This window comes from Clytia hemisphaerica, unplaced genomic scaffold (assembly GCF_902728285.1).
Source record: "Clytia hemisphaerica strain Z4C2 unplaced genomic scaffold, Clytia hemisphaerica genome assembly, whole genome shotgun sequence".
In the NCBI taxonomy this organism is placed as follows: domain Eukaryota; kingdom Metazoa; phylum Cnidaria; class Hydrozoa; order Leptothecata; family Clytiidae; genus Clytia; species Clytia hemisphaerica.
Genome location: NW_027103979.1, coordinates 2066796 through 2082860, shown reverse-complemented (window position 1 = coordinate 2082860; position 16065 = coordinate 2066796). Strand labels below are relative to the sequence as shown.

General features: G+C 35.6%; 1 protein-coding gene across 1 annotated transcript; it reads left to right on the top strand.

Moving 5' to 3' along the window:
- Positions 1-646: 646 nt before the first annotated feature.
- Positions 647-6444, top strand: LOC136810969 (galactosylceramide sulfotransferase-like). Its single transcript, XM_067067562.1, has 4 exons — positions 647-757; positions 1442-1475; positions 2326-2556; positions 5122-6444. The coding sequence occupies exons 1-4, from the start codon at positions 682-684 to the stop codon at positions 5996-5998; spliced, it is 1218 nt and encodes a 405-aa protein (XP_066923663.1). The 5' UTR covers positions 647-681; the 3' UTR covers positions 5999-6444.
- The last annotated feature ends 9621 nt before the right edge of the window (positions 6445-16065 follow it).

Genomic DNA, 16065 nt, shown 5'->3' with positions numbered 1-16065 from the left:
TCAGTAGTTTCATTGCACTAAATAACTCAAAAAGAGAAGGTTTTTGAGTGTATTCATCTCCTTCTAGGACATTTGTAAGCATTGCAAGGGCCATTCAGGGGTTTGGTTGGAGGGGAAAGGGATTAAAAAACCCCTTGTGTTCCCTCGGTACTAAGGCACTGTTTGTTTTTATTTAATTCACGGCAGCTGGTTTGGCTAAAATTACGAGCAAAGCAAAAATTAGAAGAAGCACGGTTTACAACCATAAAAACCTTTCTTCCTTCCGCATTTAGCTCCTTTATCGCTCACACATCATATTTAATGACAATGTTAATGATTTTTTTTATCTTTCTGTTTTTTCGCTCTTGTTTCTAATTTTGTTAAGTTACTATCAAGTTCTGTTTGTGGTCATTCGTGCAAACAATTCTTCAACTGTCTAAAAGCTGTTGAATTTTTCGAAGCATGCCACGTAAAATATTTGTTATTAGCGAGGTTAAGCAAGTGTTCATTTAGACCGTTCAATGCGACACGTAGGCCTGTATATAAGATTTCACTTGCATGGTTTGCTTTGGCAAGTTATGTACAGGTCTACGGTATCGCACTTTACGGTCAAAATAAACCCGTGCATAACCTCGCTATTATTATCATGATGATTTTTTTCAGAGATTCATATAAACCCTGATTAAATTTATAGCCAAAAATATGCGGAGAAATAAAAAGGTTTTGCTTTTCTATGGATTACTTGTATCAACGATCGTCCTTTATCTGTTCCGAGGAGGTAAAAAATATCTGATTTTGTACAGTCCACAACATATGGTTAATCCTAACATATGTAATATGCATCTCTGGTTTTAAGTAGTGGACTCTCGCTAATTCGAACTTCTAATATTCAAATCTCTCTATGATTCGAACTTATTCTCAGTTCCTGTCAGGGAGAAACCCTCTTAAAATACTCTCTTTAATTCAAATCTCTCTGTTATTCAAAAAAATAGGATTCCCAATTCGAGTTCGAATTAACAGTAGTTAACTGTTTCAGCTAGCACGCAACGTTGTCTCAACGTTTATCTAACGTTCACAACGTCCATATAACGTTAAATGAACGTTAAAACAACGTTGTGTGCCAGTTGGGAGGATCTTCTTTCTATAACGGTCTATCTGAAGGTCGCGAACCATTTCTTCACTTACTCTTGACTCTGCTGGCAGTAAGTAGAGAGGCATCAAATTTTATTTGTGATCTTTGATAAGACTCACAATCTTTGTTAAGACTCACAACCTTGTGCCGTAGCCGGATGTTCAATCTTTATTCTACGGTCACCGCTGCATAATTACATTCGGTTAAATATTTGAATGATTTTTTGCTAGTTTGCGAATTTTTACTCGTTATAATATCGACGAATTCTATTTAGGAATCCTCGTATCTAAGGAAAATTGACTAATGGTTCTTTATTTGATTCTTTTCTAGGCGATACCACGACTGAAGCTGCAACAACAAATGTGTTAGTTATTACTTTAATAGTTCCAATAGTTTCCAAAAACATTCTCTCCGTTTGAAATGAATAAAAATTAGCGTAGGTCTATCTCGTGTAAATTCAACTACAAAGACATTAATTAATGTTTGAATTTAATGATAATGCTAATTTATTAATATATTAGAAATACCATCATCAAGTTTGATACAGGCTAAACGGCAAATCTCTCATTCATTGAAGTCACCGAACTCGTCCCCAGTTTCTTATTCCACTTTTTACTTCTGAAAGCCCCTACAATACGACCATATCACGTCCATCAAGTATGATAAAACGAAGCGTGGTTGGATCAGGATAAGAGAGTGAGAGGTCAACCCTCCAACCTTAGTTTTTTCTCCAGCCTAAGTACATGGGAACCTGAAATTAGCGGACAGGCTAGTATTGGCTAGTTAGAGATGTCCGCGTTTTAGAATGTTCAATTATTTATTACATTAAATGCTTTTTTCTTATAAGAATGGTGTAAATTCATTTCATCATGAATATTCTTAACTTTTTTGCGGAAATCATCCAAATATTCTTACAGCATTCTTAGGTTAGGATCCTAATTCAGACTAAATTTAACATTTAGTACATACGTCTCAAGGATAGAATGGCATTCTTGTGAAAAGAGCGAGCCTTACTTGGGGGTAATTGGCAATCTATAATTGAATATGCTCTAAAAATGGTATTCTTAGCTTGAGTAGCCAAATTCCATGATGGTGATATTCTTAGAATTATTCTTCATTTATTGGCCATTTTCATCGTGGACATTCTTATAAAGTGTATTCTTATAAAAAAACGTGTATTGGATTATCATATCTATGATCTTTCGTCTTTTTAGATGCCAGAGGCAGGAGAATATAGTATTCTTGAAGACGCACAAGACTGGTAGTAGTACGTTGGCGAACATCCTTAACAGATTTGCAGAGATGAATAATTTGAGGGTGTTATTACCCCTAAAGGGATTGAATCGGTTTCAATGGCCCAACATTTTCTCAGAACGATCAGTTGAAATGAGTTATTTCCAATATAGAAGCGATACCAAGGCAAACCTGTTGATCAATCATGCAAGGTCTGTGTTTTTTTGTTGTAGAATATCTGGCTGTGATAATTAGAGGAAAAACGGTACTGTTTTGCATTTCCCTGGGGAAGGGGGTGGTGCCGAATAAGCCAAAAGGGTTCCATTTTCGCACCCTTGAAAGTAACTTAGAGGGATACCCAAACAAATTATTTATTACACATTGTTATGTATAATTTAGCCATTTAGTCTCTGCAAAGGTTCTAAAAAATTTCTAGATAATTATGTCACATGTTGTTGGAGGCATTAAGTTTCAAGCCCGAAGGGCTAGAGACGAGACTCCCCTTTTTATTTCCCATCCAGAACGCCTGCGCGTAGTTTTTACACAAAAGCCGGATTGAAACTAAAATTTATCACTAGATTTCAAAAAATGTAGGAACCACTACAGTAGATACAATCCGTCGTCATGATTACGGCGCGTTCTGGATGGGAAATACGAAGCTTCAATTTCTCTTGCCTGAGAAGATTTAAAGTTCGGCTCTAGCTCTTCGGGCTTGAAACTCAATGGTTAGAGGTCAGGTCCACACAGAGAACTGATACATTACCCTGCAAGCCTAGCGCCCTTTCAAACACAAGCATTATTTGAGTTCAAATGAATCGTAGTAACTAAAAGGTGAAACGTCAGAGAAACGGGTGGAAACGGGTGGAAACGATACAGAAACGGGTGGAAACGAAATGAAAACGGGTGGAAACGATACGGAAACGGGTGGAAACGACACGGAAACGGGTGGAAACGACACGGAAACGGGTGGAAACGACACGGAAACGGGTGGAAACGACACGGAAATTTATGTAACGCTAGCCCAGCATTAAGATACATCTCCGTTTTATCACAGGCTCCGCATAACCATAAAAGTCGTTGCAGTGCAAATCTTTCGCAAATTTAAAAACCCACTTTCCCGTGGAAATAATTGATGTTTTTTGTTTTTTTTGGAACCCTTGGGGCATAAGCTACCCGTTGACCACAAAAATTCCAAAACTCTTGAATTGACCGTTGACAACATTAGAACGGGACCCAATGACGTCACAAGTTTGGGAATAACTTCAAAATGCGATATCTCGAGTTTGAAAAGGAGTTGGGAGGTCGTTGACCCCTCATTGGATCGAGAATTTTAATGGAAAATAAGTTAGGAGGGGTAAGAGTGGGTATATAGAGACTTTCGAAATTAAACATATTCAAATTGAGGCATCTTAGGTCCGATGACGTCATCAAAAACTGAAAAATGCAATATCTGGAGTTTGAGAAGGATTTAAGCAATGATTGACCCCTCATGGGATCGGAAATCATCATGAGCATATATTTGGTCAATGAAGAAATAGTTACAGTAGAGTGAAAAGTTTATTACACATTCGATGACATCATTTAGAGCCCAAATGACGTAACAGAACATAAAATTTGTCATATCTTTAGTTTTAAACCATTTTAAGTGGTAATTTTTCGTTCTTTGGGATTAATTCAGTCTATAGTTTCCCCTTTATTATCAAAAGGGCTTATGATGCGTTCAGCTTATCTACTCCTCGGCGAGTTTATGAAAAATTTCTCAAATTTTGCCAAGGGGTTGATTCGAGTATGAAAGAGGGATTTCGTGCAGTTTTAAAACAAGAAATCTTATTGTTTTTCGAAAATGCAGTTATTATTTGGTCTTATAAGGCGCGTCATGTCGACCTCAAATTCGTAAATACAGCGAGCAAAATTGTTTTATATATTTTCCATTCTTACACACTGATGATATATTGAGGCTCTCAATTTGACGTTTTACTGGTCAGGTCAATTAAGTTCCCGTTTTCGATTAAAATTAAATTGAAATCGCTTTCAAACTTACTGAAACTCTCACAATTGAAGATTTATTATTTACTAAGCTTTTATTTATTATTTATTTACTATTTCTGGTGAAGAAGTCCCATTCTATCTCTTATTCCATTTGAAGCATAAAAAGATATTTACGATATGATATGTACTCCCGTGATTGATGAAAACTTATTCGAATTCCCCTTAAAAATAAAGTTTGAGAGCATCAACAATACCATCTTTATCATCCTAAGGGCTTTGCTAAACCGGCGTTTGCGACGACGGGAACCGACTAATGATACAACAGAAGCTTTGTTCACTGTTGGTCGTTTACCCGTTTCCAATCGTTTCTCCCCATTTCCCTGTCGTTTCTCCCCGTTTCCAGGGCGATTCCCCCCGTTTCCATATCGTTTCCACCCGTTTCTCTGACGTTTCACGTTTTAGTTATTACGCAAATCAATGGTTGAAGTAAATTCAAGAAATTTATTTATTTGATTATTTTCAGCAGGGACAAAAGTTGGAAAATAATTTTCTTTTAAGGACGATATTTTGGCCAATTTTTTCTACTGGGGTTTGTGTTATTGGATTAAAACAAAAATTTGAAAATTCATGTAACAATTTTCATTTCTTTCGAAGTTTTTCGGTGTTCATACCATCATTAGGTTCATAAGAATTTTCAAATTTTTGTTTTAATCCAATATGACATAGCACATTTTAACACAAGAAATCTGTGTGCATTATTAAATAAGTTTTCCAATTTTTCAATCCAGGTTGAACAAATCAAGGATGAGTAATTTTTTTCCAAAAGATGTCAAGTTCATTACAATCATACGCAATCCAATCACTAATGTCGAAAGTGTTTACAATTATGAGGAGATGGGTCAAACATTCCAAAAATATGAGCATCGAAAATCAAAAGTTGAATTTAAAGAATTCTTCGAGTCACCAATGAAATTTCAACAAAAAGCAATCAAAAAAAATGACAAGATAGTACCCTTGCTCCACAATGGAATGCTTTTCGATTTGGGAAAACCGTTTTTTAGTCAGATGGAATACGAAGATACTTTAATTCAACAAAAAATACAGGAGCTAGAAAATGAAATGGATATGTTCCTAATTATGGAGCATTTTGACGAAAGTCTAATCCTAATGAAGCGTCTTTTTTGTTGGACTTTTGAAGATATCTTGTATATTAAACATAATCAAAGACACAAAGTTAAAGCTAAAATGGATCCTAAGCTCAAGGAGACTATTACAAAATGGAATAGAGCAGACTTGCTCCTTTACCAACATTTTAACAAAACGTTATGGAGAAAGATTGCCGAGTATGGAAAATCCTTTCATGATGATCTAAAAATCTTTAGAAATAAATTAGACCAATTTAAAGATGCTTGTGATGTTAAGGAGACAAAAGGAGGAGCACATGACCATAAGGACACTGCAATCATTAAACATAAACCTGGAGAAAACGTTAATACTGTCCTTGTTTCTGTTTGTGAGATGGTGTTCCGCTCGGAAACTAATTATATTAACTGGTTTCGTCGACTTTACAGTCAGGAAATCCAAGAAATTCGACAAGCTATTTTCCGTAAGATGGCTAAAGCTAGAGCTGAGCTTGAAAGAAAAAAACAAAAACACAATGGCTAGGTAAAAAAATAAAAAGTGACAAAAGAGCAGAACTGGACCACAATGCTGATTTATTCATCTAACTATACGAAGATGTTATGATGAAGGTTTGGTGCACCAGGGATAGACTTTCAACATATTACATGCCAGCCCGTAGGGAGTACATATTCATAATTAAACGGCTGGAAAAACGGAGGTTAAAATATTTAGACTAAAATCAAATACAGTTAGCTCACTCTAATTCGAACTTCTATTCATCGAATCTTTCTGTGATTCGAATAATATCTTTGTTTCCATGAAGATCGAATTACAGCGAATCAACTGTATGTATGGAACTGGCGAGATAAAAGCACCGCAGGGGAAAGTCTTTACCAGTTCTTTTAGCTATGAATATGAGATATACAATGTCACTGAATTTTCTTTTGCAAATAAGAGAGCACAAAGTAATTTTTAGAATATTTTAGATAGATAGGTTGATGTTTTTTCTACTCATATTCATTTTCTTTTAGTTTAAGTTTAAGCTTGTAAAATTTTTCTTTCCTTTTTCTTTTCATAAAGTGCTCTGAACTATTTTTCCGATGTTCATTCTATTAAATTTTTAGACTTAGATCACAAAATGAAATTTGAATGGAGCTAAGGGTTGACGATGTTTATTAGTTGTGAATACATTCTAGTTTAGCGGAAAAATTATTCAAACTTTGCATCTTACAGTTAATTCATATGCCGTATTACATTTTGATAGTATTTAGAAATATTTTAACACGTTATGATGTTCTTCAAATTTTATCATTTTATATATTTTATATTTCATATTTTATACTTTGAATTTTTTTCTATATTTTCTATATTTCATGCATTATTGTTATAGGTATAATCAAAATCTTTAGGGATCCAAAATTATATACCAGCGAAGGATTTGACCAGAAAGAAACTGGGACAAATAATTATATTTAGTCAGTTTAATGTAGCTTTTCAGTATTTTTATCGCAGTAAAACCGACACTTGAAGATAAGAAGCACTACCCTAGCCCACCGCAAATTTGCAATGATAAAAAGGACTATGTAGACTCCAGTCTAATGAATTAAAGAGGCTTATAGATTACAAGGGTCTTCTTTTAGCTGGATACACTGTAAGGGTGTGTTTTGGGACTACTAAATTTCAAGTTTGATAGTAAAAATCTAATGTGTCTTTAGTAATTTTGACTCGCACCCATTTTGATTTGTATTGCACATTGTGTCGACATCTCAGGCTAATTTTTAGGTGGTTTCAGTAAAACAAAAAGAAGTCAAACTACACTGTAAGGGTCAGCAGAAACGTTCGATTAAATACAATGTGTACCTTTTTACTGCTCAAGGGCTGCACTGTAAGGGTCCGATTTTGAGAGCAAATTTTTTGGAGTCACTTGCCGTCGTTTAAAAATCGAGTGGTCCCCCGGGATCGAAATCCCAATGGAGATAGAAATTAGGTTGTTCCCAGCCCAAAATTTCCAGCAGGGATGGTTTTGGAGTCTTTGGAGTGCAACTTTCTGCCATTAAGCTTTAAGTGGGGCTAAATTACCAAAATTAAAGTCAATTTCCCAATGGGGCTGAAATTGTAGGGTATTTCTTCGAACAGTGATTAATTTTTGGACAAATTTTCCAGTGGGGCTGGGTTTCTAGCGGGTCTGTGACACAGGGGTGTTACGGAAGCTACTACAGTAGAATCTCGTTTTTTCCATGATTCAAATTATAAATACCTGTCAAGGGCACACAACGTTGTTTCAACTTTAATCTAAAGTTATATGGACGTTATGAATATTAGATGAACGTGTGACGCCTTGGTCATAGTTACAATCTGAGTTTCCCTGCCATTCATAAAAATAAGGAAGTTGGTATTCACGAGTGTCAATTGTTTTGAATTTTGATTACGGCATATATGAGAAACCATCAACACGTCTGGTCACACGATTTTATTTTAGGCATTTGAGATTTCTTAAATTTGGATAACCCTTCTGTACATGAACTAGTTTCCCGCGAGTATATATTTTTTTTTCATCATTAATTTCTTGATCTCCAAAAGTATATTGGTTCTTCTTACAAGAAGTTGAAATATTTCATGTATATGTTATGTATATAAATGTATATAAAATTCTACGATTCAAACTGATACGAAGTGGACAGCTAAATCATTTATGAAAGCTTAGTGGGCTGGTCGGCTACATAGTATAGAAATATGTAGTAAAACAATGGGCAACCTAATATAGAAGACGCTGAAAAATAGGTTCGTCGGATAAGATGATATAGATAAAAAATCACATAGGTCGAATTGTATTTAGGTAACGGGTACCAAAATCATCGCGTTAGGATGTTACTTGGTTTACTACTTCTTTTAAAATATTTCAGATGGATTGATGTTTTATTTTTTTTGTTCTTTTCACCCAGGGGGGGGGATACTTAGGCAGAATGGGTGCCGGGTATGTGCGGGTAGGTCCCTTTTTCACACCCTCGAAAGTTCCTCAAAGGGGTACATATAATACGCCTATGACCCGATGCAGGTAAAACACCAATCAATACAATGTAAAACAAGACTACTTGAAGTCGAAAATTTCGCCTAAAGTTTAAACTGAATGGGAAAAACAATAAGTAGAGATGGAAGCTAATCTGAAATCTACTTTACATCGAGCCTTGATGAAATTATTTTATATGAACAACGAGGCTCAAAATCGCTAAAAAGATAAGATCAATTTAAGAACAATGGTTGTTTAATTCTTAAGAACCATCTATAAAGAGTTATTAATTTGATTGTTATAGAGTATATGCTTATAAGCAAAATACCTTATTCTAGAAGCAAAGCGGATATTAGAGAAAATTCGTCCGTCGTCGTGATTTATCTATCGATACTTAACCTCAATATTGATTTGATTCTTATAAAGTATATGCTTATAAGAAAAATAAACATGCTCATCTTTTTCGCCATCCCATGTTTACTTTGTAAGAACTAATTACCGAAAAGTATATCGCCGTTTATCAAAAGTTATTGATTTGATTCTTATAAAGTATATGCTTGTAAGAAAATAAAGAAAAAATCCAAACTGTGAAGCTAAAAACACACAATTATATGACGTAATCCAAAGAAAACCCGCAAAAATCGTCCGTGGTTATACGAGCGTGTAATTTGTAAATTAGATTTAGTGAGTTCGTCCACCGTATCGAGTACTTTTGTTTTCTAATTTTTTTTTCCGAGGACACCAACACCGCCACCGCGAAAGGCTATCGTAATACTTTTTCTAGGCGAAATAAATAAAATAGATTCTATCTGATCAATTTACACTTAAATTTTTCTTTCGAGCTCGGTGCTCTTTTCTCCGTCGATAGATTGCAATTCTATTCTCATTGACTTTACCACACATACCAACAATTGAGCTTCTCCATACCAGGCGATCACCAACTATATCTTGCCAACTATCCAACATTCTTCCCAACTTGAGCACACTTTTACACGTATCTTAAGGGGTACAAAAACCATTAAAAAGCAAACTGAGTCAGTGCAAGGGCCCAAAATTTAAAAATCGAAATTTCCTATCTCACAGGGTCGTGATTTTCCAAAAATCGAGTGGAAATCAACAAAGCTTTTGAGAGAGGTCTCTTCAAGGGTCCCAAAAACGCCAATTTTTCCTTTCTCTAATCAAAGGGCCGATGATTTTCGATTTTTTCCTTGGACATACCCGTCACCTCGCAAACCTAGTACCCCTTGGGCCTTTTCACGATTGAGGCCGAGATATTCACCCGTGTCAATATGGGCTCTTTATAATTCTAATGGCATAATTTCATTGGCAATTATTTAATACAGGATTCCCACAATGGAACCAACAAACATCATAATTTTTAACGACCTTTTTACTACCTACCGCGAAACCAATAAATACGGCGTTACAAAAAGAGATTAATACGATTTTTATCTCACCCTTCTATATTTGAATAAGTGAGTCAACCTATATTGCTATGTGCTAAAAACTACCACTAGATGACTGAGCTTTTTCAATCCCATCCCCCAGGGGGAATGGTAATTGATTTCTTACAGTGCAGCTTTTGAGAAGTAGAAGGTACTCTGGTAGGTGCATTTTACCTTTTAGCTTTCATATCTTCTTTTGCTGAATCCACTAGTCGCCAAACACACTCTTATAGTGTATCCAGCTGAAAAAAGACCCTGTATTAAAACTTTACAATGCACTTTGAGGGTCTCGAAAAACCTAACCTTAAGGGTGAACCATATGAGTGACCCCCTCTCGGGATCCCTGCAAAGCACTTATAGACCTATATAAGGACAAATTTGAATGAAATCAAATTTTGGAAACTTCACTACGGCTGGACAAGAAAAATAGTTTTTGACCCACGTAAAATAAACCAAGCACGTGATCCCTAAAGTTGACTGAATTAAGAAATTTAGCAATTTTCCATTGCAATTTACTCAAGTAAACCAGACAGTCTGGATTTTGATACCTTAAGTGGATAAATTTTCGCGTGGACTTTTTTTCGCGAATCAAGGATCTAAAAATTTCGCGTGGACAAAATTTCGCGAATCAGCCTCTTTTTCACCCGATTTCTTTCATTTTCCTAGAGGTTTTGGCCAATTTTTAGATTTTAAATATTTCGCGTGGACAAAATTTCGCGAAAACGGCCAAAATTCGCGAAAACCGCGAAAATTAATCCACGCGAAATTTAATCCACTTAAGGTATGTTATTCTTGATTATCACTCATAATGGATACTTAATATCCTCATTAAAGATCTTTAAAAAAAGCCATAGTATGCTTTATCAGCAGTCAAACTTTCCACGATCATCTTCTTCCTTGTATATAAACCGTTCATTCAGTTGAAAACCCGAAGGACTTGAGTAAGAAGTCTGCAACCACAGTCGGAGGACCCAAGGCTGCTCCTCTTTCGATAGCTGTCTGCCTGAAGGTAGGGGAGGGCGCCACTCTTTCTCCCTGTATTGCTCCACTTACCCTTGATCATTCTCTTAATTGCTGAGTATCAAGCAGAGAGGCATCAAGTAGCCAAATTTCATCAAAAAAGACCCACTAGATCAAAGGTTAAGGGGTGTTACAGGAAAATCTTTGATATGGCCCGGCTGGGGATCGAGCACACAACCTTGCACACCGTAGCCGGATGCAGACAAGACAAGAGGCGCAGACAAGAGTGGAATCATCAACCTTTCCCAAACAAGAAATAATGAATCCACAGGCCATAAGATTTGTGCCACCTTTATAAATTGAACGATTGAATCTAAAACTTTCTTAGACTTTCTTAGTTCTCGCGTTGTATATTTTTCAAAATTTTGCTATATACCGGGTGGTATTTTCTTTATTTGTGTAAAAAACACGCAAGTCGCGCATTTGAGCTGGAAAATAGATGGCTGAATTTGACATTTAGCCCCTATTCGGAGCTTAAAACTCATTCAGACCTTTGCAGTTTAAACCGAGTATATAGCCAGCTTTATTTTACAAACCAGGGATTTGGTTAGAATTATTTTGACAGCTGATTGATTAATATACTTGATTGAAAGATTATAATTATGATATCAAACCCCATTAAGGTTAATGATCATCAAATTATTTTGATTTATGATCGAAAATGTATTGCAAATTAAATTTCCATTATAATTTTCCATTCATGTGCCTTGAACTAGGAATTCTTAATGCATGACTATTGCAGGCTATAATTAAACGTCTCATTTCATTTTAATATGGCAGGGTAAAACGTGGTCAAACATTTTTCATTTAGCTGTTATAGGAAAAATGTTGAAACACCACTAGACTATGCTATAGTCTAAGACACATCACTATCTAAGAAATAAGCCCAAAGCCGAAGAAAATTCTCAAACGGTTTTTTTTTTGCTGAAAAGAGTTCACAGTCGGTAGAGTTTACCAGTCTTGGACTATACCATTTTGGCGCAAATTGGTATCGTCTGTTTCTTCGAAACTCTCCCGCCGCTCTTTTTTTCCGTATACCGCCATATTTTCCCGCCTTTACTGTCACTGTAACGGACGATAACATCGTCTGAAACACCACATGCAGTAAGGATCAAGGTGGGCCATACAGTGGAGTCTCCATACGCGTTTTTTCATAAGAACAAACTATATTCAATGTGTGGATTCAAACTCGCGTTGTACATTAGAAAGAAAAATGAAAATGGGCTTTCTGCAACTCCCCCTGAATAGCTTGTGAACGAGCCATTTCTCTTTTCAAACCCCCGCAACTAGACGACTTATATAACATACGCACAGCGTTGGTGGTAAACTATAATCAAGTTAATTACAATTTTCCTTTCCCTCCAACTTTCAATCAATATCAAAATCTGAAAACATAATACAATTGAGACTTGCACGCCAGTCGGGCTGGAACGGTATCACGCGGGAAAAGGAAGTGTAGAAGTTAGGTAAGCACAGGAAGAAATTTTTTTCGGCGACAAGGGCTGAAAGCACTCTCTCACTAAGTTTTGCTTGTTCTCCTACGCAGCTCCTATTTTAGCAAACGCCCGCCGCCTTTATGTTCCCACCCTCTGACATGATTAATTAACAGACTAGTTTGCGAGTCTAAATACAATTTCGATGAAATTTGTAACATCACTGCGTTTAAAACAAAGACCAGGGAAGAAACTTCAACCTTTTAAGTGGAAGTGAAATCAATCAACCTTTGTGCCGCTTTAAAAATAACAAAATGAATCGAGCGCTTTTTTTGTTTTCACGGAGCACATTTTAAAAAATCTGGCCATTACGTCAGAATGGTCGATCTGGCGTTTGTGTGATAACCATGTGGGTCACGCGTTTCTGATGGAAAATAAGTTGCTTCATTTTCTATCCAAGAGAAGTCAAAAGAAAGAAATAGTCTTAATTGCAAATTTTGTAAGTTAGTTTACTACTGGCAACTTTCCATTAGGTTGCTTTTTAAAACGAGGACGCAAACCTATTTGTAGCTCAAAATTCATCTATCAATCAAAAATATATTGCTCGCAAATTAAAGGACAATAAAAATATACTCAACTGCTAATCTGAAGTCTTTAAAATCACGTTCAAAGACACACCGCCAAACTGACTGGTTTACCATTTAAATGTATACTATAATGGAAGGAGGTCATTGTAATTCTAAGAAATTTAGAAAGTATTTCAACCAAATCATTCTTATAAAGAACATAAGATTTGTTCAAAACCTTTAAGAAATATTTGTCTGAAATTACTTACCATCAACTTTCATTGGACATGGACTGGGTGGAGTTGCAACTTTAAGCACCCTAGACAAGCAGACCAGGTAATGAGAAATAAACAATACCTTTGCAGGGCAGGGTGGTTTATAGGGAAAATTACAAGATTTTGTAATCCTATTTCCCTTAAGAAGATACTTTTATTTCAGAAATTCAGCTAAGAATTTACGGAGAGTTGATGTACTAAGTTACAAATTTAAATTACAGATCCCTTCGGGCTTTACCAATTTGTTTTATGTTATGTTTTATGCTGATGCAGTGAATTCCGTGATACAATGTTAATTGTAGATTTCATTTTAAGAAAAGAACCAATAAAAGTGCCACACTTAAAACCCATTTTTCTAAATTCGTGGCAACATTCCGCCATTGGCAAGTAATATAGCACAAGTCCCTACCCTAGACTTTCATAAATGAAACTGGAATCCTCCACGTTTCAGAGTAATGTTTCTTATAGTTGGCATGTACTTCTTGTCCAATATGGACAACACTAATCCTTCAATAAAGTTACAAATACTGGAAAAGAGTTATATAGCAACCTAATTGGTAGTTCTTAATCACTGTCATTATAAAGCTTAATTCTTTACTGTTACTCGAAGCGTAAGGTCAGGGAGTTGTTACATTGTGTCACATTACTATTAGTTTAATTCACATTAATGACCCTTACTGTAATACTCATTAAAACTTTTTGATGGATTTTTATATGTGTTCGATGATGGAATTTTAAAATTCTTGGTTTAGATGTGACAAAAACTTTGTGGTTTTCATTCCTTGATTTGAATTGTGTTCACATCGTCAATATATACTCTTTGGGGTTTCTTGATTACTTTTTGAGGTGATATATAAAGGTAGGAGCTGCACTAAATTGCACATTCATTATCGATTGCTTTTTTGGAAGGTATCAAAGATTTAACGGATTAAATCTCTTTCTAGATTTCTTTTTATGTTCGACTCTGGGAAGTTTTTTCTTTTTCAATAAATCGTTACTGATAAAAGTTGGTTAAAAATACTAAATACATTGAGTCGATATTTTACGTGACTAGCCAAGTAATCTAAGTCTAGTTCTAAGTTTTCACGGGGTCCAGAGGCCAGTCCTCTTGGCTATGGAGCAGGAATTCGGACAAGGATTCACTGGTGTTGTGCGATAGTGCCTTGAAAATATGGCTATTGCTATCCTTACGTGACAGAAGACAGGAGATTTTAAAGCATCATATGGACCATGCATGGCACTGTAGATCAAGCAATAAAATAAAAGACATTTATAACACCCCTGTCTCAGTGACCCGATGAAAATAAGAAGTGGGCATAAAATAAAGGAGAAAATGAGAATAAATTTGGGCAGAAATGTCTTGTCTTTGGTGAGTGGGAACTTCAAACTCTATCGTTTTATCGCATTATAGTTTAAAAATCTCTACGGGGAAATTTCTGTGCATTTTTCTCACTTGGAGAAACTTTTTGAAGAATTTGTACGGAGTGTTTTAAGAAGAAGGTCCCATCGGGTCTTGGACACGATTTTTTTTGTACGTGCCTGAAAGATTATTGCATGAACAAGGAGTATTTATTTTCTGTGGCCGACATTACAAGGGCGTAATGATATGACATCAGAGTGGTTTGAAAACCAGGAAACATCGAAACCCATTTAGATGACCGGCTAACGACACAGTACGAACAGCTATCAAACTAGCAATAGCTGGTGGCTTGATCAAACCAAGTTATTACAAAATGTCGACAGGATCTCAGATCTAAATCAGCTGCAAAAGTTCTTCTTAGGGATTTCTATGTACTGTTTGTTACTTTACCCTTTGTGCGCGCTGTTTTTTTTTTTTTTTTTGAAAAAGTTGAAATTTTTTTAAATCCTTTTTTTTGAAACTTAAAACTCTAAAGTGCCATAAAAGTTTGTAGCTTATGATTTAGAAAATGTTTTTGGTAGCATTAGAAAGCTATTCTTATACTCTTTATGCCCCTTTAAATCAAGTTGTCAGGAGCTATGGCCTCAAGTCTGAGACTCAGTATTTTGGCTTGTTTTGGACGTATATACGCGTCCCTCGTGGTCTAAGGGTTAAAACAATTATAATTACTGTTTTAAATATGCCTTTTCAATTTTTAGTTTAAATCAGTGAAATATCAGTAAAAAATATAATCAAGGAAGTAGTTTTTGATTGGTTTGAGAACGAACAAAATGAAGAACATTTGCATTGGTTTGTTACTGGTGCACCAACTTATATTGTCTGTAGAATGTATCAATGAGCAATTTATTGGGTAAGATTTTATAATATACCTTTGTACACCCCCTTCTCCAAAGTGGCCGGTGGAGGTAAAAATAACGGACCAAAACTCGGTAGGGATCATTGTTCCCAGATCTTTTGTAGCTGGGGATGGATAGTCGATAAGTTCTCTTTCAATCTGGCGTTTGTGTGAAAAACACACGTTAGGCGTTATAGATGGATAAGTGTTTCCATTTTCAATCCGCCAAGAGTTTCAACTCTAGCCTCTTCGGCGGGGCTTGAAACTCCAAAAACTAATACGGGGAAAGAACATTTTTCTCAATGATAATGGATTTTCTCTCATTGCCATGTGAGGTCTTTCTATCGTCGTCAGAGTTCCTTTGTATTAAACCACAGTATAAGTGCAACTATTTCATGTAAAGTAATTTTCATGGTCAAAGAAACTGATTTCTCATTTTGTAAGTTAAGTATGTTTAATCTAAGGTAATTTTCATTAAATTGGAATTGTTTAAAAGTTTTAAAACAAAATTTAAAGAGTTGTAATTATCTCCAATCAAGGATTCCTTTGTATCAATCTCTGTTCCAATTTTTGTTACTTCCGCCTGTAGTAAACAAGTCTTGCAACTGC

Bases quoted from the DNA above. Each gene is read 5' to 3' on its own strand.
- LOC136810969 (XM_067067562.1), top strand. From the start codon at position 682: ATGCGGAGAAATAAAAAGGTTTTGCTTTTCTATGGATTACTTGTATCA. The intron at 1,476-2,325 runs GTTAGTTATTAC...TCGTCTTTTTAG, and splicing joins GAAGCTGCAACAACAAATGT to ATGCCAGAGGCAGGAGAATA. The intron at 2,557-5,121 runs GTCTGTGTTTTT...TTTTCAATCCAG, and splicing joins CTGTTGATCAATCATGCAAG to GTTGAACAAATCAAGGATGA.